The 21651-nt window shown below is 48.2% G+C and overlaps 2 protein-coding genes across 9 annotated transcripts in view; one reads left to right on the top strand and one right to left on the bottom strand.

Moving 5' to 3' along the window:
• The window catches only part of FER1L5 (fer-1 like family member 5), a 54518-nt gene extending 34068 nt beyond the window's left edge, over positions 1–20450 (bottom strand). For 2 of the 8 annotated variants that reach the window (XM_059891626.1, XM_059891628.1), the window contains exons 1-17: positions 19712–19919; positions 18604–18656; positions 17936–18027; positions 17131–17239; positions 14714–14768; positions 14191–14300; positions 12779–12907; positions 10927–10989; positions 10128–10178; positions 7327–7357; positions 6669–6784; positions 6352–6475; positions 5890–5942; positions 4346–4414; positions 1028–1071; positions 852–934; positions 679–773 (exon numbers count right to left, since the gene is read on the bottom strand). In XM_059891626.1, the coding sequence (XP_059747609.1) occupies positions 679–773; positions 852–934; positions 1028–1071; positions 4346–4414; positions 5890–5942; positions 6352–6475; positions 6669–6784; positions 7327–7357; positions 10128–10178; positions 10927–10989; positions 12779–12907; positions 14191–14300; positions 14714–14768; positions 17131–17239; positions 17936–18027; positions 18604–18656; positions 19712–19796 (1362 nt within the window). In that variant the 5' untranslated portion in view covers positions 19797–19919. Of the gene's footprint in view, positions 1–678; positions 935–1027; positions 1072–4345; positions 4415–5889; positions 5943–6351; positions 6476–6668; positions 6785–7326; positions 7358–10127; positions 10179–10926; positions 10990–12778; positions 12908–14190; positions 14301–14713; positions 14769–17130; positions 17240–17935; positions 18028–18603; positions 18657–19711 lie in introns of all 8 variants that reach the window. The other 6 variants (XM_059891627.1, XM_059891630.1, XM_059891632.1 and 3 more) reach the window with 5 other exon arrangements.
• Positions 19947–21651, top strand: part of KANSL3 (KAT8 regulatory NSL complex subunit 3) — a 74979-nt gene continuing 73274 nt past the window's right edge. Inside the window, 1 exon segment of the mRNA NM_001099172.2 lies at positions 19947–20011. The gene's annotated coding sequence lies outside the window, so the exon portion shown is untranslated.

Below are 21651 nucleotides of genomic sequence, written 5' to 3'. Positions count from 1 at the left end.
AAAGGCATTGAGGTCTTGGTTTCTGAGGCTCTTCCTCACTCAGAGGCCTTCCCAGCCCCATTCTCTTCTTTTGCCCATTGGCTTTCTGGTGTTTACTGCCATCCTCTCTCTCTCTCTTTTTTAAATTTTTACTGGAGGATGGTTGCTTTACAATATTGTGTTAGTTTATGCTGTAGGCAAACTATATATCCCCTCTTTTTTGGATTTCCTCTCCATTTAGGTCACCACAAAGCATTGGGTAGAGTTCCCTGTCCTATATAGTAGGGTCTCATTAGTTACCTATCTCATACATGGCAATGTATATACATCAATCTCAAAATCCCAATCCATCCCACCCCCCTTATCACCAGTGTTGAATAACCCAGTGCTCTTCCACATTTACCTGTGCTGTTTCTTTTGCTGCCATGACCTTTCCCCCTGCCCAATCTCTTACCTGAGGTCTCGTCTCAATGCCCCTTCCTTAGTGAATGCCCAGAGCACTCCATCTGCTCCTTTCTTGGGTCACAGCACATGCCTCGGGCTTCTGTGGCCCTTTGTATACAGGCTTCGAGTCCTCTACTGGAGTGTCATGGACAGAAACCAGGGCCTGGGCCTCCCCAGGCATCTCCCAGGCCCTGGTGCCTGACACATGGTTGATTTCACCTCCACTATTCCCTAGAGCTGACATAAGAAGCTTACAGGGTCTTCTTCCTTCATCCTGAAAGGGGCCTTTTTACCCCCACGGAGAGTCAAGAAGCTGGGGCCAAAGCAGGGTAGGAAGCCAGAGTACATTCCTGCAAGGGGAAAGGGGTGAGAGAGGGCAGGCTCGGGTGGGAGAGGTGCAGGAGGCAGGGCACAGGGGGCTTGCTTGCCTTCTATTTCAGCTCCAGTGGACGAGATCTGGTTGAGGGACAGGCTGACCGTCCCGATCTCATCATTGCACCTGTTCCTGGGGCTGGAGAGAAACACACCCTGCAGGTAGAGTCCCCAGCCCGGTTCTGATTTCCTCCTCCCTGGTATGTCTTCCAGCCTCCACCCAGTTGCTCACCAGTCCAAGACTCTGAACTTGATGTAGCTGGAGAGGCAGGGAAGCTGCAAAGGGCAAGTGAGAGGGGCAGTGGGTGCCTGCCCAGATGGCCTGGTCTTTGCTGAGACTGGGAGCAGTTGGGAAGTCCTGAGTCTGGGTCAAGGTTTGGCTCTGTTACCAGTGAGCCCAGAGGGACCACTGAGGCTTATGGACCTTTAGCTGGGGGCTCTCCACTGTGTAGGCCCTTTGCCAGGGCCTGGGGAAGGCCTCAGACTATGTCCCATGATCATTTTATATTCCCATTCTTAAAAATGGTCCCTCATTGCATCAGCTCCAGGAACCGAGAGATGTGGGTCTACCCAACCGTGGAGTCCATGACTGCAGTCCTTACATGGCCCTTCAGTCTGGAGGCAGGTTTACCAAGCCTCTCACGGGGATGTTGCAGGCCTCAAAAGACTTCCTCACATTTAGCAGTTAACCTTTATTTACTATTTAAATTAAAAAAAAAGTTTTTTGGCCACTCAGGGTGGCTTGTCAGATCTTAGTTCCCCAACCAGGGATTGAACCCAGGGCCCGAAGCAGTGAGAGCACAGAGTCCCAGCTGATGGACCAGCACAGAATTCCCTGGCAGTTCATCTCTAAACAGCAGGACATCTGTCTCTTCAGAGAGTAACAATAGCTGCCACTCTGGGGAGGGTTTCCATTGTCCCCAGACTGCCCTGAAAGTCTATGTGGATCACCTCAGTGACCCTTACCCCTACCCCCAACAACTCCAGAAGCCAGGAGCTGTAATCATTCCCATTTTCAGACAGGAACACAGAGGCACAGAGAGGCCAAGGTCCTGAAGTTCCTGTGCACCATGCAGAGCCCTGCCCACTCTGCCATAACCCAGCGAGGTGTGACCATCCTTCTTGACTGAGGGGGACTGAGGCCCAGAGAGGGACAGAACCAGGATGGAACCCAAGCTTCTGACACATGGTTGATTTCAGCTCCACTAGCTGAGCCTGGTGGGCCCTCCATCCTCACACATCCCCTGTTCATGGGCATGGTTGGGGTCCTCTGTTCTCCACTCCCCTTGTCCTCTGCCCCTTGCCGTAGCGGCTGAGGGTCAGGGGAGCAGGGGAAATAAAGGACTTTCCATGGACTTCCCTGGTGGTCCAGTGGCTATGACTCTGTGCTCCCAATGCAGGGGGCCCGGGTTCAACCCCTGGTCAGGGTACTAGAGCCCACATGCCACAACGAAGACCCAGTGTGGACAAATAAATAAATATATTAAAATACATATAAAAAGAAAGGGCTTTCCCACCGAGCAGCTGTTTAGTAAGCCATGAGATCACCCTGCTTAAGGAAGGACACTGGAAGTGGAGAGAGGGGGGCCCTTGGGCACCCAGGTCTTCCAAAGCACCAAACCCTACAAATTGGTGGAACCATATTTTCATCCATCTTTGAGAATTCTCTTCCCCTTTCCCAGTTCTTTGTTTTGATTCCCCTCCTGTCTGGGGGCCCCTGAACTGCTAACTGGCACAGACCATTGTCAGCAGTGCCCCCTGCAGCCTGCCTTGCTCGGGCCCTGACCAGCTGATCTCAGACGCCACTGACTGTGCAAGTGGTCATCCTGCCACTTCACAGGGAGGTCCAGAAGGTTGGCGACAGGCAGAAGGGCTTCTCTGGTGGTCCAGTTGGTAAAGAATTCACCTGCCATGCAGGAGACTGGCTGCAATGCAGGAGACCAGGTTCAATCTCTGGGTCAGGAAGATCCCCTGGAGGAGGGGCATGGCAGCCCACTCCAGTATTCTTGCCTGGAGAACCCATGGAGAGAGGAGCCTGGTGGGCTACAGTCTATGGGGCTGCAAAGAGTTGGACATAACTTAGTGACTGAACTGCCTGCAACAGTCAGGCCACCCCCCAAACAGCCCCAGCTCTAGAGACTGCATCTACAGGAAATGGGTAAGAGTCTGGGGATGTTTGGACATCTTCAAACATGGAAGGCCTTTTTCAGGGATGGGGGGCCTGCCCCTCCTCCACTGTTTTCCAAGCCTGGAGGAAGCTGAACATGAGCAAGGACATCCAAGGCCTGAGCATCCACAGAGCATCCGAGGATTCCTGTCCTGAGCCTCATCACAGCCAGCACAGGGGGAGAGAGCAAGGGCGCGGAAAGGACTAGGTCCTTCTTTAAGAGTCTAGAAAATCACCCAAGAAGGTAGGGATGAAGAGAAACAGTTAAAAATGCTGACTCACAGAGAAGTAGATGGAGACGTTTCTGGGAGAAGCAGGGAGAAGGGTCCACAGAAAGAAAGAGGGGATCTCCTTTGCTAATTTCACATCACACAAATGTAAGATATGTTGGTGGTGGTGGTGGTGTCAAGTTGCTAAGTGGTGTCCAACTCTTTGCAACCCCATGGACTGCAGCACACCAGGTTCCCTCTGCCACCCTCTCTCCTTCTGCCTGCAATCCTTCCCAGCATCAGGGTCTTTTCCAATGTAAGGTTAAAGGACAGTGAAACGCTCTCTGGGCAGCCAAACGAGTGCCACACAAAGTTCTACACCCTCACACGAGAGTGCTCAAGTCCTCTCTCAGATTGCTGACTCTTATTTTACACACAGTTTTTACAAGCCTGGCAGGGAGTCAAAAGTCAGTCAAAGCTCTCACAGGGCTTGGAGAAAACTGGCATGCACACTGCTGACAGGTGACTGAGAAGGACTGGAAAGCTGTAGAAATCAGACTAAAAGCCCCACCCTGTTGACACCATTCAATATAGTCACAAACAGCCCCACGCTGCACATAGCCCAGTACATAACTATGCTCTTGCAGCGCCTCTAAAGCCGTCAACAAAGAGATACAACTATAATCAGGGCACTTTGCTTAGAAGATAAGAAAATGCATAGTACAATTTAAAATGGGTCTTGAAAGTGTTTTTTTTTTAAGTGAAAGGGCATGTTTAAGCTTTCTGGAAAGTTTAGTCTTAGGGCCCATTCATTTCACTTTTTTTCTAACCTGAACTTGATCACTAGTTGAAATCATCTAGGTCATTTATTGGTTTCCCTTTTTTTTTGGCTTCACAGCACAGCTTGCACTTGCAGGATCTTCATTCCCTGATGAGGGATCGAACCCAGACCATCAGCAGTGAAAGTGTGGAGTCCTTACCACTGGACCACCAGGGAACTCCCCCCATTCACTTCAAGTAAAGTTCACTGTAATATGTCCCGGGCTTCCTCATGCTCCCTATAAAGCAGAACCCCCTGCCCCCTCCCACCCCTAACTTACATCACACGCCCCTTACAAAGACCCCTTCTGTTTGTGGGGGGTGAGGAAGAGAAAGCGTGATGAAAAAGCAATACCTGAATCCGGAAGGTCAGGATCTGGTTCCATATCGGGCTCTCGGTTTGGGTCTGCACATGTGTCTTGAGCTGGGAATATCCCAAAGAAATATCAGTCCAGCCTCCCTCCACTGGCCTCACCTCCCAGGCCTTCTGGTCCAGCCTACGGGTGGACCCTGTCTGCAGCACAGAGCTGGTCATGGGAGTCCCTGGTCCAAAGACACTTTGACAACTTCTTATCAGCTACAACTTCAGTCCTTTGAGTAGCTATCTAGATCCAGACTCCTTCATATTTTCCCTCAAATCAGCTTTCAATTGATTTAACTTTTAAATAGAGGGTTGCTGCTGCTGCTAAGTCGCTTCAGTCGTGTCCGACTCTGTGCGACCCCATAGATGGAAGCCCACCAGGCTCCCCTGTCCCTGGGATTCTCCAGGCAAGAACACTGGAGTGGATTGCCATTTCCTTCTCCAATGCATGAAAGTGAAAAGTCAAAGTGAAGTCGCTCAGTCGTGTCCAACTCTTCACGACCCCATGGACAGCAGCCTACCAGGCTCTTCCATCCATGGGATTTTCCAGGCAAGAGTACTGAAGTGGGGTGCCATTGCCTTCTCTGAAATAGAGGGTTACTAACTCTATTACATGAGTGCAAACATGTTACTTTTGTTAGAGAAATTCTAAAATCCCAACAAATAGTCAGCAACAATGATTCTGATGGCATACTCCTTTTCAAAGTATCACTTGACTTTATTTTTAACCCTAGCCTTATTCCAAGCAATCATGTTGGTAAAATCAAGGGTTAATTGGACTGGTTAAACTTTTTCATACACTCTAAGAAAAATATAGAAATATTAACATTTCTGAAAATACGTGTGCCTCTCCCACCCAACAGTATCTCACCTACTTCCAGAGTACCAAACCACTCACTGGGAAATAAGTACTCAGTGTGGTGCTCTTAAAATATGTCCACACGCTCTTTGGTATGCTCGCCTTCAAAAGGTGGACACTATCTCCCTCCCCATTTGTCTGGCTAGATTTAATGACTTCTTCTAATAGGTAAGATATGGTAGAAATGATGCTCGATGAATCTTGAGACAAATCTACTTAATTTCAGCCCAGAATTCCCCAAGTTGGAACACAGGGTCCTTTTTTTTTTTTTTTGCCCATGACATCCATCAGCATGTGCTCAGAGAGCTTCAGGCAACGTTACTCTCGCCCAGAACCTCCATGTCTAGATGCAGAGACTGAGGTTCAAGGGCTCAGTGACAGTTTCAGCGGTGTGCACTTGCGGACTTGTCTCATTCACTGGTCCACTCATCTCTGCATTTCGATGTTTGGTTTTCGGTGGGCATCTTCTCCCCTCAAGGCACTAGGCACAGCTCTGGGAAACGGGCCGACTAAGCCACGGCCTCCACCTTCACAGAGACCCTCCCTGGTCCCATGGAGTCTCATCACTCATAAATGGGATATGACTCCTGGGGTCCTGGCCTCCGACCCAGTCCTTTCCTCCATGCTATTTTTTTCTAGGTGCCAATGTCTCTAAGCTTCAGACCGTTTTTATGCTTACCTTTTCCCCAATTAGTTCCACCTCCAACATAGGACTCACAGAGTAGTGTTTCTCTAAGAATAAGAAGTTAAAAGATTTCTGTGGCAGCATTATTTTTTCAGGAGGAGGAGATGGAGTAGAGACAGGACCTCCTAATGAAGACCCTCCGTCATAATTTGGTTTTATGCCCCCTGGGCAGACCCCTCCCACTTTCACTCTGTTCCCCTGTGCCACTGTGTGTCCTGGCACACAACCGGGGTGGGGGCTGGCACAAGGAACCTTGACTATGGGCATTAAGGACAGGTCAGGGGCGCGTGGCCCATTTTAAAGGCGCCTTCATAAAACCATTCTCGGTGGGTTTCAGCCTCCCCCTCCCCCAACCCCAAGTCTTAAGGTCAAAATGGAACTGGGGAGCCCTATGAGAAACCAAGGTGGTCCCCGGTAGGGAAGCTCAGGGCTACTCCCGCCCCTGCCCCGACTGACTGAGGTGGAGGTCCTCGGCGCAGTAGATGAAGAACTGAAGGTAGGCTATGCTGATGGGCACCACCGACGACTTGAAGATCCGGGTGTCCGTGTCGTCAACCCTATAGATCAGTTTCTGGTCGACCTGGAGAGAGTCACAAGGAGGTCACAGGCCACCAGATTCGGCTGGTTGGTTGGGGTGGGGATGGGCAGCCTGGAAGCAACACAGTGAACAGGGAAAGCCTGTGAAGAGCGGTGGCTGCTTGGGGGTTGGGGGCGGTCACCCACGGAAGCAGCCAGGCTAACAAGTGCTCCTGAGGTGTGGGGGGCAGCCTCACCGGTGCCTGGTCTCCCACACCGAGGGCACAGATGGTGACTTTCAGGTAGCCTCTCACACCACTGTTGCGTTCGTTTGGCTGGCAGAGGCCAAGCCATTTCCTCAGGAGTGTGTGACCTGGAGAGGCAGAGGGCCCGTGGGAGACCAGCCTCCAGGTCCCCCCATCTCCCCTGGAACCAGTCTTTGCTTCTGTAGTGGGGGCAGCTGTGTGGAAAAGTGTCTCATATATTCTGGTTTCCACCCAGGGGCAGAGGGAAATGGGACTCACTTCTTTGTGCTTAGTCATTCAGTCGTGTCCGACTCTTTGCAATGCCATGGACTGTAGCCCGCCAGGCTCCTCTGTCCATGTGATTTTCCAGGCAAGAATACTGGAGTGGGAAGCCATTTCCTACTCCAGGGAATCTTCCCAACCCAGGGATCAAACCTGCATCTCCTGCACTGGCAGGCGGATTCTTTACCCGATGAACCATTGGGGAAACCATAAAGTACAGTATCATTAAGCAAAAGCCATGAAGTACAGTCAAATGTTGTCAAGTACAGAAAATAACTCACACCCTCTCCCCGTCCCCCATGTTGAGTACACAGGAATTTTGAGATGATTTCAGCACCTGACTGCTTTTTCTCAGAAGACACTCACATTTCCACCAATGGTTACCTACCTGGACAGTTGTAGATGAACCCAATATCTGTCTGAAAACACAGGAGTAGAGAAAGGACTAGTTAGGGTCTCCAGCCAATATTTGTAACAACCAACCAGCTTGATGACAATTCATGTACTTTGTTGTTGTCGCATTGCTAAGTCGTGTCTGACTGTTTGTCACCCCATGAACTGCAGCACGCCGGGCTTCTGGGTCCTTCACTATCTCCCGAAGTTTGCTCAAACTCATGTCCATTGACGCAGTGAAGCTATCTAACCATCTCATCCTCTGCCGCCCCTTCTCCTCTTGCCCTCAGTCTTTCCCAGCATCAGAGTCTTTTCCAATGAGTCGGCTTTCATGAACTTGTCCCGCCCTGGCTCCTTTCATCTTTACAGCAACCTGGAAGTTGACCCACTGTAATCTCCACTCTACAGAGGCAAATGTTGAGTTTGAGCCAAGAGCCCAAAGTCTTACAACTAGTAAGTAAGGAGGTTTGGGTTGAAAGGACCCTGACCACCACCAGCACGCTGACAAACACGGCCTTGTCCTTCCCTACGCCTGTGGAGGAAAGTGTTTATCCCATCCTGGGGAAGAGGATGGTTGAGGAGCTGGCCAACAGACTATGGGTTTTCCTCTTTCCCTGGGAGATAGATGTTCTGTTTGCTTGTTTTGATGTGGACAATTTTTAAGGTCTTTATTGAATTTGTAACAACACTGCTTCAGTTTTGGTTTTGGTTTTTTGAAGCATGTGGAATCCTAGCTCTCCGACTAGGGATCGAACCTGTGTTCCCTGCAGTGGAAGTGCAGAGTCTTAACCACTGGACCACCAGGGAAGTCGCTATGCTCATCATCTTGATTGTGATAATGGTTTCAAATACATATTTGAAAATGTATCAAATTATACATTTAAAATGTTTATATATCATTGTATGTCAATTATATCTCAATAAAGCTGGAAGAAAACAAACCAAAACAAAACTTATTCACCTCTAATGGGCAATAGATCTAGGCAGTGATCATCAATAGCTGTTAACAACAAAAAAAAGAGACCGGCAGTCATTCTGTGCCTGTAGGTGATGTCATCTTGCCAAATAATTGACCTAAGTCTGATCCAGCCTCTAGATAGCAAATACCTGGGCGGAGGATCCTGAGATGTGAGCCGCTGGAGGTACAGTCAGCAAAATCCAGACTGAGGGAAAACTCTGCAGAACAAACTATCCAGTTGCTTCAAAAAATAAACGACCAGACTTCCCGAGTGGTCCAGTGCTTAAGAATCCACCTTACCATACAGGGAACACAGGTTCGATCCCTCGTGGGGGAACTAAGATCTCATGTGCTGTGGGGTAACCAAGCCCGTGAGCCACAATTACTGAGCCCTCATATCATGACTAGAGTCTGCAAGCTACTCTGAAAGTGCTTGCATGACACAATGAACATCCTGAGTGCCAAACTGAGACCTAAGGCAGCTGAATAAATAGTAAAAAAAGAAAAAGAAATGCAAAGAAAATTAGGGTGCAGGACCAACTGAATAAAATACACCTAAAAATACATTTTGATCAACTGCAATATGTGCACTTGGTTTGGATCCTGATTTGAATAAACTGTAGAAGGAATTCATGAGACAATTAGGGATATTTGAACACTGACTAGATATTTAGTGCTAGCCAGGAATTAGAAAGGTGTTTAGATGTTGTCATTATATTTAATTATGCTTAATAAAGTCTGTATGTTTTTGAAATAGGTAATGAAATATTTTAAAGTAAAATGATATGTCTGAGATTGGATTCAAAATATTTAGGTTGGTACAAAGCAATTGCAGTTTCGGGCCATCAATTTTAAATCAGTCATGTCAGACTTTTTGCAACCCCATGGGCTGTAGCCCACCAGGCTCTGTTGTTCATGGGATTCTCCAGGCAAGAGTACTGGAGTGGGTTGCCATTTTCTACTCCAGGAGATCTGCCCAACTCAGAGATCCCCAACCATTCTAGAATCTCTTAATTCCTAGGCCTGTGCTGCATCTTTGAGAGTTAGTTGGGGGAGGGGCAGGTTATGAAAACTCACATGCTTATTACAAGTTGTGAGAAAGAAACCTTCCTTTGACTTGTCCTAAATTTGCCTTTCCCAAGGGTAGGGCCCTTTCCCAAGAGTTGCCAGATTTAGCAAATAAAAATACAGATGCCAGTTTAAATTAGGATTACAGATAAATAACGACCTTTTTTTTGGTAAACGTAGGTCCCCAGCAATATTTCATGAAGAGCCATGAAATATTGGGGACATACTTACATTTAAAAAGTACCTGTTGTTTAAGATTAAAAATTTCCAGGGCCTCCTGGATTTAATCTGGCAACCCTACCTTTTGGTTAGCCCTTCATGATTGAGTGAACGTTCCTCATTTCTCAACCTGGATCTTTCCCAAAGCAAATCTTTTCACTCTGTCCTCAGGGGCAGTCTTTCTCCAGGTTTTCCAACAACTGGTTGACCTTTTGGATCCTCTGTTTCCATTTTTTGGAGACAGAGATGTGAGCTGTGTCCATAAATATTCAAAGTGTGGGGGAATCAAGGTGGAACCCAGCACTCTCATAAATGTTACATACTTTAATCCTCACAAAAATCCTGTGGGTTGAGTATGTTACTATCCCCATTTTACAGATGAGCAAGTAGAGGCTCCGAATAACTTGTCTAAATCACCCAGTGGGTAGGTGGATCAACAACTGGATCTTCCTGAATGAAAATCCAAGTCCTTTTCCCTAGCCTGGGGCAAGTAGCCCTGGGTGGGTCTCTGTAACTATTTCACCAAACCTCCTCCTCCATCCAGTGCTCACTTGGAATCTCCCGATCTCTGCGTTGAATCTCATCACTGAGGAATTCATCACCTGCAGGGAGTTCCCAGAAAGATTTGTTATTTACAACCCCGATTTCCCAAACCCCACATGGGAGGAATCGGTAGGGTACATCTGGGCTCTCCAGGACTGACTCAACTTCCTAATGACTGACACTTCCAAGTAGTGTTTCTCATTTAATTCTCAGAGGAGCCCTGAGAAGCTCAGATTTTTAGTCCCACTTTCAGGATGAGGAATTTGATCCGAGAGGTCAATTCCGTTGGTCTCCACAAAGCAAACTTGCTCTCAGCTTTCTCCTCTGCATCCTGTCTTGGCTGTTTCCTAAGAACTCTTCAAGGGAGAAGCCTTACTCTCACTAGCCCCATGCTGGACACATAGGAGGCATTTGATAAATACAAGTTCCTCATTGTTACTGGGCTCCCTGGGGTCGGAGAATGGAACGTCTCATTTGGAAGGGACGTTTGAGGGGTCCTTTGGTGGCATGAAAATCCTGGTACAAGGGAAAGGGTTGCTTTGTTCACCTTGGAGCTAAGCTCAGGGCCTATCAGTTGGCATTTCATAACATTCATTGAATGAACGAATAAATGGATGGATGGATGGATGGATGGATCGGGCGGGCGTCTGGCTGCTAGGGTGAAGAAGGTGGCAGAGATGCTGCCTTGGGGTCAGAAAGACCATCCGATGTGACTCTATCTCTACAGATGGGGCTGGAGGGGAGTGAAGAACTTTTCAGAATTGAGGTGGGACAAGAAAAGTGAACCCGTCTTGCCTGGCTCCTCACCTGGATTAAGATAATCTCATCGAAGAACTTCATAGGAGCCTCATAAAAATTCTGAAAGAAGATCTGAAGTAGAGAGAATGGGAGGGGGTGGGGATGGGAGTAGGAAACGTGTCTCCATCACATCCCCCAGGGACTGAGCAAGCCTGAAGCCTCCAACTAAGAGACTTCTGCCTTCGTTTGCCCATTCCGGTGACCTTCAGCTCCTTACCACCCACGTGTTCTGCTTGCAGAAGCAGAGACCCGCCAGGTTCTAAAGGATTTTTTATCCAGAAAAGCGTGGTGTAGGGGATCCCTGGAGGGCCTGGGAGCAGCTCAGAGCCCATCAAACTGCCCTGGGACGGAGATGAAAGTGTCCACCTCTCCCTAGATCGCCCTGTCTGTCCACCACACCCCCACTCCCTGGTGCAGCCAGAACCTCCTCCCCCCAGAGCAGACCTGGCCCTGTCACTCTGCTGCTTGAGTCCCTCCATGGCTCTCAAGTCCCATCCAAGATGAGGCCCCAGCACGTTTTGCAGGCTTACCTACAGCCAGCCCCCCATCCCAGCTCCACCCATGTCTAGTTTTGCCAACCAGCCCTACTGTTTCTTCCTTCCAGGTCTCTGAGAACACAATTCCTTTTTCCTGAATTATCTTTCTCCATCTTGTCCCTCTTCCCTTGGTAGACTCTTCCTTCAAGGTTTCAGGAGACTTTTCTGAGTCCTCTCCACCCTCTGTTCCCTGCCCCCACTGTGCTTCTCTTTTTTCTTTGGTGGTCTAATCACAAATTAATTCAGTGCCTATTTATGGAGTTCTTATTGCATCCATCATGATGCCAGGTTGGGAGGCCCCAGCGGCGGCAAAGTCAGCATTGTTGTTCAGTCGCTCAGTCGTGTCTGACTCTTTGTGACCCCATGGACAGCAGCACGCCAGGCTTCCCTGTCCCTCACCAACTCCCAGAGCTTGCTCAAACTCATCCATGGAGTCGGTGATGTCATCCTACCATCTCATCCTCTGCTGTCCCCTTCTCCTCCTGCTTTCAATCTTTCCCAGCATCACGGTCTTTTCTAATGAGTCAGTTCTTCACATCAGGTGGCCAAAGTATTGGAGCTTCAGCTTCAGCATCAGTCCTTCCAATGAATATTCAGGACTGATCTCCTTTAGGATTGACTGGTTTGATCCTCTTGCAATCCAAAGGATTCTCGAGAGTCTTCTCCAGCGCTATAGTTTGAAAGCATCAATTCTTCAGCGCTCAGCTTTCTTTATGGTCCAACTCTCATATCCGTACCTGACTACTAGAAAAACCATAGCTTTCAGCTATGCAAACCTTTGTCAGCAAAGTGATGCCTCTGCTTTTTAATACAGAGACATTGAAGTTGTCTAGGTTTGTCACAGCTCTTCTTCCAAGGAACAAGTGTCTTTTAATTTCATGGCTGTAGTCACCATCAGCAGTGATTTTGGAGCCCAAGAAAAGAAAGTCTGTCACTGCTTCCACTTTTCCCCCTTCTATTTGCCACGAAGTGATGGGGCCGGATTGCTATCACTTCTACATGGGGCCTGCACTTTCTGGTTGCATCAGCGGCCCTCCCAGATCTTTATCCCCCAGGCCCTGCCCCCCCAGATTCCTGTCTCCCCAGATCTCTGTCCCCTCACATCCCTGTCCACTGCAGTCTTGCCCCATCGTCATCACCTATGTGTCCACGTGCTATGCTCTCCGTGGTGTTTGACCATCTGTGCCCAGTTTTGTGGGACAAACAAATGAAAGCAGCAGAGTCGGGGAGCAAGCTTGCCATCCACCAGCAGGAAATGCCTAGCCCTCGGCCGGCCCCTTTGACCCAAGTACCCCATTCAGCTCCGAAGGGCATGGGCCACCCACCTCATTGAAGAAAGGGTTGTTCCCTATCTTGATCCGTGAGTGGTGCTGGTGGCCTCCGATGACCACCTTCACCACTGGCTTGATGTCGTTGCCCATCAGCTGCCGGGCTTCAAACACCTGCACTCGGACCTGCAGGGGAGAGACCAGGGGAAACTGACTTTGGGGGTCCAGGCTCCTATTTGTCAAGGGGGACTCTTCTCTGAAAGAACAATATGTTCTGGTAAGAAGCATCTACTGCCGATAGAAAGGGGCCCCAAAGCCCTGAGAAGGCTCTGGTTCCCTCTGTTTCTTCCTAAGGGAACTGTCACCTCTTCTTTGCCTTTTCATTTTGTGTGGACACAGGGTTTACTGAATGGGAGGGACTTGTTACAGAATAGGGTCGAACATTTCTCAGTTGCTGTTGTTCCGTTTTGTTTGTTTTGAATATTTATTTGACTGCACCAAGTCTCAGTTACGGCATGTGGGTCTAGTTCCCCGACCAGGGATTGAACCTGGGGCCCCTGCACAGGGAGTGCAGAGTCTCAGCCGCTAGACCACCAGGGAAGTCCCAGTATCTTGTCTTTTATACTTGTGATCTTTTTATAGAACTGAACACTTTATTTATTTTTATTTAATTATTTATTTGTTACCAGAGCTAAGGAAGTGTATTTCATTGTGATAAAAGCACCAGTTAATGACGAGGACATATAAAGATTATAAGCATTTTTGTTTATACCCTGATGACAGATCTTCACAATATATGAAGCAAAAGCTGATAGAGGTATAAAGAGAAAGAAGCAAAAACTCTTCTCTCTATTGATATAACAGGTAGGCAGAAAATCATCATTACATTAGAATAGCACCATCTATCAACTTGGCTTCCCCAGTGGCTCAGCGGTAAAGAACCCACCAGCCAAGGCAGGAGACTGGGTTCCATCCCTGGGTCGGGAAGATCCCCTGGAGAAGGAAATGGCAACCCACTCCAGGATTCTTGCCTGGAGAATCCCATGGACAGAGGAGGCTGGTGGGCTACAGTCCATGGAGTCGCAAAAGAATTGGACGTGACTTAGAGACTAAAGAACAACAACAATCAATCAACTTGACCTGATGGACATTTATAGACTATTTGATCCAGCAGTGGCAGAATGCAAATTATTCTTAAGTGTGCACAGAATATTTACCAAGAAACACCATATTCTGGTACATAAAACATGTTTCAATAAATTAAAAAATAATCATTCATGTTATGGTTTGCTTTTTTTTTTTTTTTTTTACCATAATGGTATTAATTTATTTTACTTTTTCAGTGTTTGTTGGAGAATAGTTGATTTACAATGCTGTGTTGGTAGGCACTGAACATTTTAAACTTCTCTGCAGTTGAATCTATGATCTGTGCTTCTTCTGCTCTCCTGAGACTCAGTGAAGGGCCTCACCTGGAAGTGCTGAGGCTTTGGGGACAGAGCCTTGTGCACTGTGGCGCTGGGAAACATCAGCTTCTGCTTGGCCACCTCTTGAGCTGTTATGGCCAGGAGGTCTTCATCGCCTGGGGAAACAGCCCAGGGTGGGCTCTCATGGGGGAGAGCAGGATACTTGGGGGCATGTCCCCCCTTTCATCGTTCTGTCCCCAGTGTCCCCAGTGCTAACTAAAATCACAGCCAAGAGGCCCTGGCAAGGGCACATGCCCTTCCAGAACCCTCCATGGTCCCCACATACCCTCGGTACCCCTGGCCTCACTGTACATGGGCGGGGCATGCTCTGGGGAACGGTCATCCTTGCCTCTCTCTGCAGCCCCTTGGAGGCTGAGTCTTATGTCTACGGTGACAAGTAGACATACTGGGGAGGTGTCTGGAGAGCTCACAATCCTATAGGCCTCAAGGCTTGGGTCTCCAAGATCCCCAAGAGCCCGTCCTGCTACAGTTGGAGAAGTGCAGGGCTCAGCCCCGTGGAAGTACATACCGATCTTCTCGATATCCTTGTAGGTCATAAGGGCTGCCTGTAAGGTGACAGTGCACTGCAAGGCAAAGGCAGGGAGCTGTAAGATCCTGCAATCCCCGGCAAGATCATGGCACTGGAACCTGGTCCATCCTGGCAGGACTCACACCCAGCCATCCTGGGTGGAGTGATGCTGACCACGGCACAGGGCCCCACCGGGGGGACTGTGCAGTCTGGGGTGTAGGCAGGTCATGAACTGATGGGGAGAGAGCAATGGGTCACTGCGGACGGGGCTGAAGAACAGAGGAGGCGCGCGGCAGTGGTGGTGACAGAACAGAATGCCGCAGGGTGGGGAGGAGAGAGAGGTGACTTGGGACCAGTCTAGAACCACTGATGCTAGCCCAACATCTCATGACACCTTGTGGGAACTCCAGCAAACACCCAATTGACCTCTTGCCTCCAAGCGCCCTCACTGCTCAGCCATCGTCAGAATTGACCCCTGAATGCCCTAAGTGCCCTAAACTATCAGAGTAAAGTCACAGCGTATCTGCGTAAACCCCGCAAGGCCCTTTCCTTCCGGCCTCTGGCCGCTGCCCAATCTCCGCTCTCCCACAGTCAGGCCTTCTCGGCCCCTCCCCCAGTGCAGGCAGCCCACCCTCCAGAACATGCCAGGCTGCCTTTTGTCCCTCCAGCCTCCACACAAGCACCTTATATTCCTGCCAGGGGCTGTCTTTCTTTCCTATCCATTGGGCAAACTCATGTGCTGCTGTGCTTAGTCGCTCCATCATGTCTGACTCTTTGCGACCACATGGACTACAGCCCACCAGGCTCCTCTGTCCATGGGGATTTCCCAGGCAAGAATATTGGAGTGGGTTGCCATGCCCACTTCCAGGGGATCTTCCCAACCCAGGGGCTGAACTTGTGTCTCCTGAATTTCAGGTGGATTCTTTACCATCTGAGCCACCACGGCTCTCCTTAAAAACCATCTATAGGGCTTCCCTGGTGGCTCAGTGGTTAAGAATCCTCCTGCCAATGCAGGAGACACAGGTTTGACCCCTGGTCCAGGAAGATCCCACATGCCGAGAAGCAACTAAGCCCGCGCGCCACAGTTATTGAGCCTGTGCTCCAGAGCCCGGGAGCAGCAACTACTGAAATGCCAGTGCCCTAGAGTTGGTGCTCTGCAACCACAGAAGCCATTGCAATGAGCAGCCTTCACACTGCAACCAGTAGCCCTTGCTACTCTCTAGTTGAGAAAAAGTAGAGAAAAGGCCTGCACAGCAACCAAGACCCAGAACAGCCAAAAATAAATAAATAAAACCACATAAAAAATTTTTTTTAATCTATAAAAGTGGAACTCTGACCTACACTCTGTAGCAATCAGCTCAGGAAACGAACCTGATACTTACAGTAACCAGCCCAGGAAGTCAGTTTGCTGTGAGTCGGACCTATAGAAAGTCAGACCACCAGCTCTAGCGACAAACAGCCAGGACTTGATTAATAACCGATGAATCCCTTAATTTTGTTCCCACTTTTAGCTCAGGGCCAACGGGAGAAAGCCAAATATATACCCCTAAGCAATCACATAGGGTGCTCAGCTTCTAGTTGGTCCACTTATAGCTCCCCTCACATCAACAGCCTCCCATCAGGACATACCTGAAGTCTTCCCTTTTTTCTACCATTGAGTTTTCTCATTCCTCTGCCTGGCTTTGCGTCTCTGTCAAATCCAAGTTGCTGACTCCCTCGTTATATCTGTTGTTGTTGTTTAGCCGTGAAGTCGTGCGACTCTTCTGTGACCCCATGGACTATAGCCCACCAGGCTCCTCTGTCCATGGGATTTCCCAGGCAAGAATACTGGAGCGGATTGCCATTTCTTTCTCTAGGGGATCTTCCTGACCCGGGGATCGAATCCGTGTCTCCTCCGTTGTAGGCAGATTCTTTACCACTAAGCCACCAGGGAAGCCCCTTGTTATATATTAATAGCAAGCTCTGAATAAATCGCATTTGCTTATTCTCATCTGGTTGGTCTTCATCACCTCCTCTGTAAAGCCTTTCATTTTCTCTCAAGTGAAATCATTCCTTCCCTCCTGACCTCAGTGAAGTAGCTTTACAGACCCCAGTACACATGTGCTGGAGTGCTTGCCATGTGAGTGACAACACATGTGGGCTTCGTTCAAGTTTGTATCCCAGACCTAGCACAGTTGCTGACACCTGCAGACAATTGGCTGAATACTGATCTCAATGGGTGGATGAAGGGTAGAGGTGAGTCGGTACATGGAGAGCGTCATGTAACTCGGGGAGATGATGACAAGTGTGATGGGTCCCCCAGGGTAGAAAATGTTCTCTTGGTTGGGGGGGGACACTGAGATACTGCTGCAGTGCATGGCCCAGCTTCATCAGCTGCCCCCCACTCCTTCAGCCACCCTCCCTGGGGCCTGACTCACCTCTGTGGGCATCATGGAATGGTTGAGCAGGGTTAGGTCATTTACAAAAAGGATCTTTCTTGGTTTTTTCACCAAGGGCTTGAGCAGTACTGTGGCCATGCCAATGAACCTGGGGAGACAGGGAGCAGGTGTGAGAGCCTGAGCCAGGTGTCCTTCTCAGTCTCAGGCATAGCTTTACCCCGGGGATGTCTTTTCCCTCCTTGAGGCTGTGCTGTCCAGACAGAAGAAGGATGCGGTGATGCGGAGCACCCACGAGAGGGCGCAGGACTCGCAACTCTCTGGGAACTGGCTTGGGGGCTTCCTTGCCAGTGGGCACCCTAGTTACTGGCTCTGCCATGCTGTGCTCAGCCCCTTTCCAGAAGCTCTGCTCCCACGCTCCTCTGGAACAGGACCTGTGCTAAGGAACAGCTGATTGGACCAGGAGGTGGGCATCTGACCAAAACTGGGCCAATCAAATTCTCTGTCCTAGGAATTTTGACCTGGGATGCCATAGCTCAGTCTCAGTAGGGCACTGGAATGGGGCTGTGATGAGAAACCAGTGTTGGGCAGAAAGAAACAGGTTTGAGATCCTGTGTGTTCAAAAGAGACAGAAAGCTCCTGAGTCCCCAGTTTCCTAATTCTGTTTGATCTATCTATAATCCTAGTCTTGATACCTTTTTTTTTTTTTTTTTGGTATTAGCTATCTAGAGTGGGTTCTAGTCCTTGCATCTGAGTGAGTTATGGATTAGAGACTGGAGACACAGCATCTGCTGTAGCTTTGGTCAGAGAATCAGGCTCCTCCTGCCTCTCTCTGGGGAAGCCTTACCTTTCCTTCTTCACTGAACCCATGTCTCGAAGGGTGATTTGCAGGAAAGAGTCCTTCTGCAGGGGGTGGTTCCAGAGGTGCCAGATGAGCGTCTAGGGGAGCCACGGAGAAGTCAGTACCCTCCCTCTACCCCGCCCCCTTCCCATCCTTCTAGGAAATGAGAAAAGATGCAGGTGAAGGTCTGGCACTGGGTTTCTCTTGAACTGAGGACTCCCCCTCAAGTCCAGTTTCCTAAGAGGAGGCATTTGTTACCTTCACCCAGGAACTGGGCATCCTCCCTGAGCTCCTAGAGCTTAGCTGCTATACTGGGAGCTTGTTAGTAGTTAAGGGGCTTGGGAATCAGGTGGTGGGACGAGGATGGATGGGAGATGAGAGGGGATCCTGCAGAGTGAGCCCTGTCTCTGGGAACATCAGGATGGCTGGTTGGACAAGCTGAGTCCCTCCCTAGGGTGAGGGAGGAAGCTCTGAGCAGCTGTGGTTGCAGTGGCCCTGAGACCCCACACAGCCTTCTCAGCACAGAGGCTGCTCACAGGGCAAGATGCTCCAGCCATGGGAAGGCTGAGGAGGCCCCTGTCCCCTCCCTAGACTTCTGAGCACAGTCAGTCTGGATCCAGCCTGAATGCTGGGCTTGTCATGGTCTCATCTGGGCTTGCCCTGATGTGTTTTACCTCATTCCACACGGGGTGATTGCCCTCCACCTCACGAGTTGTCCTCTTGACATCTGAAAAGACACCAAGGGGCCAGCATATGCTATAGGACATGTTTCAAAGTCTAGGTTCGAGTGAGCAAAGAGAGGTCAGACTCTCTAAGAAAACATACAGTCTACATTGGCAGATGTGATGTGGCACTGATTCTTTGTAACTTTGGAGTTTTCTAAATTTCTCACCTTTTGTTAAGAGTGACATCACCCCCATGTGACAGATAATGTTATGTGTTCATTTTCCTCCTGGGTACACAGTTCCCAGTCATCTCGCACCAGGGTGAGGCCGGATAACTCGTCCTGGCCAATGGAGTGTGGGAGCGATACTTAACTTCTGCCTGGATTGGCTCCCGAAGCTTCCCACGAGAGTGTCCACTCTCACCGTCTGCGGGCAGAGCGATGCCTGGTGGTGACTCTGCAGCCACCAGCAACAAGCAGCTGGTCCCCAATCTACTGTTTGGAGGAGTCATTCAGGATTGCTGCCTGATCTGTACCACCAACGTTAGACTTGGTTGTAAGCAAGAGGTGAACTTCTGCTGTGTTAAGGCACCGGGATTTAAGGGTTCCGTTGTTACTGTTGAGTAACAACCAACGGTAAAGCCAGTGTACCCTGAGACATCCTAAAACATCTCTAATGGGTTGAAAGGTCTTTATCCACTACAATTTGTCTTCTCCAGAAACATCTTTAACAAAGAACAGTCCATAGCCCTGCAAAGAACCCCTAAATTGGTAAATCTGAGATTCTTCCCAAGGAACGAATATGTGTGTGAGGGCATGGTAACCCACTCCAGTATTCTTGCCTGGAGAATTCCATGGACAGAAGAGCTTGGTAGCCTACAGTTCATGGGGTTGCAAAGAGTTGGACATGTAGCCATTCACCAGAAAAAATGAAGGCAGAGGAGTCATCTACTAAGTCATCTACTAAGAGAAATCATAGCAATAAGGATGATAAATTTGAAAGACCCAGATGATGTCTACCTCGCCTTTTGGTCACACGGCATCTTTTACATAGTAGGGCACCAATGGGTCTAGTTTACACTGGACACATGTTGCCTCTTGGGAGTCCTGGCTCTTACCTCTGAAGTACACGGACACGCAGGGTCTGGGTGGGGGGCTTAGGGGTGGGCTAATCTTGGCCGACTGCATGATAAGCCTCAGCATCTTCCCCACCTACTTCTCAATGTCCTTCTCAGGCGAAACTTCCTGCTTGGAGCACCTTGGTCTGGGGCTTCTCCTAAGGCTTATAGGGTGAGTAAGGTCTGTTGCTTGGCAACAGAGATGATGTCACAAAGGCCGGTGGTTCTTGATTCTGGAGAGGAATGAAGAGAATGGAAAGATGAAGAAGTCATAGGGCATGATGAAGCCAGTGGCTTCAGGTGACCAGGGCTGTAGAAACAAAATAGCTTGACTAAATTTCATTTCCCCTTCCCATTTTCTTTTCTCTCTCATTCTTACTGTTCTTCTAATTTCAAGATCAGGGAAAAGGGGAATACGTTCTCTTTATACAAGCAAGATATCTGGACTGAATCATTGCCAAAGTCACACTGTTTCCATAAGAAAATAGAGAAGGGAAGTGAGTTGAGAAAAGGAATAGGGAACTCAAAGATGATTTCAGTGATGTTTCAGAAGTCCTTCCTAATGTGGAAGCAAACATCGAGGCCTCCCTTTTTCTAAAGAGGACATGGGTTTAGATAATGAGTCTTTCTTTAACCAAACTAGCTTACTCATTAACAAATTCCTATGCCAGCCAGCTGGGTTTGTAAGGTTAAAGAAAACTCTCTAAGGAAAAATCTCACTGACAATATAATCTTGTGGTATCTTGCTTGCTCTCAAGGCCTCTCAGAATGAGAATGGAGCAGGTCATTGCTCTTGTTGTCCCTAAGCTTTTTCTACTTTAGGGTTGATCATTATATAACCTACATCTAACTACATCCAATAGTTAGCATGAAAAAAAATTTTTGTCAATTTATTTATTTGGCTGTGCCGGGTCTTAGTTGCAGCATGCGAACTTACTGACTTTTTTTGTTGTTTTTTGATGTGGACCATTTTTAAAGTCTTTATTGAATTTATTTTATGTTTCGGTTTTTTGGCCACAGGGTATGTGGGATCTTAGTTTCCTGATGGGGGATGGAACCTGCACCCCTTGCATTGGGAGTGGGGAGTCTTAGCCACTGGACCCCCAGGGAAGTCCCATTAGCATAAAAATTAATGAATGTTTTAAAAATGTGTATTAATTGATGAAACAATTTAGCACTAAGCTTACTACGCATTCTAAAACATGTATAACATTCAAAGAACAACAACAATTAAAAACAAACAAACTGGATGTGTCATTATGGTGCCAGGATTGCTTTTAGTCTTCCTGACAGTTTTTCTTGAAATCTAACAATGACACAATGCTTGTTGCTTTGTGAAAGATTTTCCAAACTAATCATGACACAAAAGCAAACCCGGTAAAGGAAGAGGTTGATAGATTTGATCACATAGAATTTAAGATTCTTGTATAGAAAAAAGACAAATATCAAGGTAGGGAACATCTGCAACAGTTCTTATAATTCAATAAGAAAAAGATGAATACTCCAGAGTGAAATGGGCAAAGTTTAGATTGCCCAAACAGATTTAAAAAAAAAAAAAAGATGCAAAAACAAATTCACCCTATTTACTAATTAGAGAAATGCAATGAGATACTATTTGTCATTTTGCCAAATTGGACTCAGAAGTCCCCTAAACAAGAAAAATATGTTAAAAAAAAAGTTCAAGCTCATTAATAAGCAAAGAAATACAATAAGATACCATTTATCACCTCCCCGATTGGCAAAGAATGAAAAAAAAAAAAGATTAACTTGGTGTGCTGAGGAAGGAAGAAGGGGCAGAGAAAACATATCAGTTCATACACTGTGCTGATCAGACATAAAGAGAAAAAAACAGCAGAATGTTAGAGCAAAGTAAGTGCCAGGGCAAGAGAATTAAGGGTGGTGAAAGATGAACCAAAGCCTGCCCTTTTCCTGTCATCCTA

This window comes from Bos taurus, chromosome 11 (genome assembly GCF_002263795.3).
Source record: "Bos taurus isolate L1 Dominette 01449 registration number 42190680 breed Hereford chromosome 11, ARS-UCD2.0, whole genome shotgun sequence".
NCBI lineage: Eukaryota > Metazoa > Chordata > Mammalia > Artiodactyla > Bovidae > Bos > Bos taurus.
This window is presented reverse-complemented; position numbering and strand designations above follow the sequence as displayed.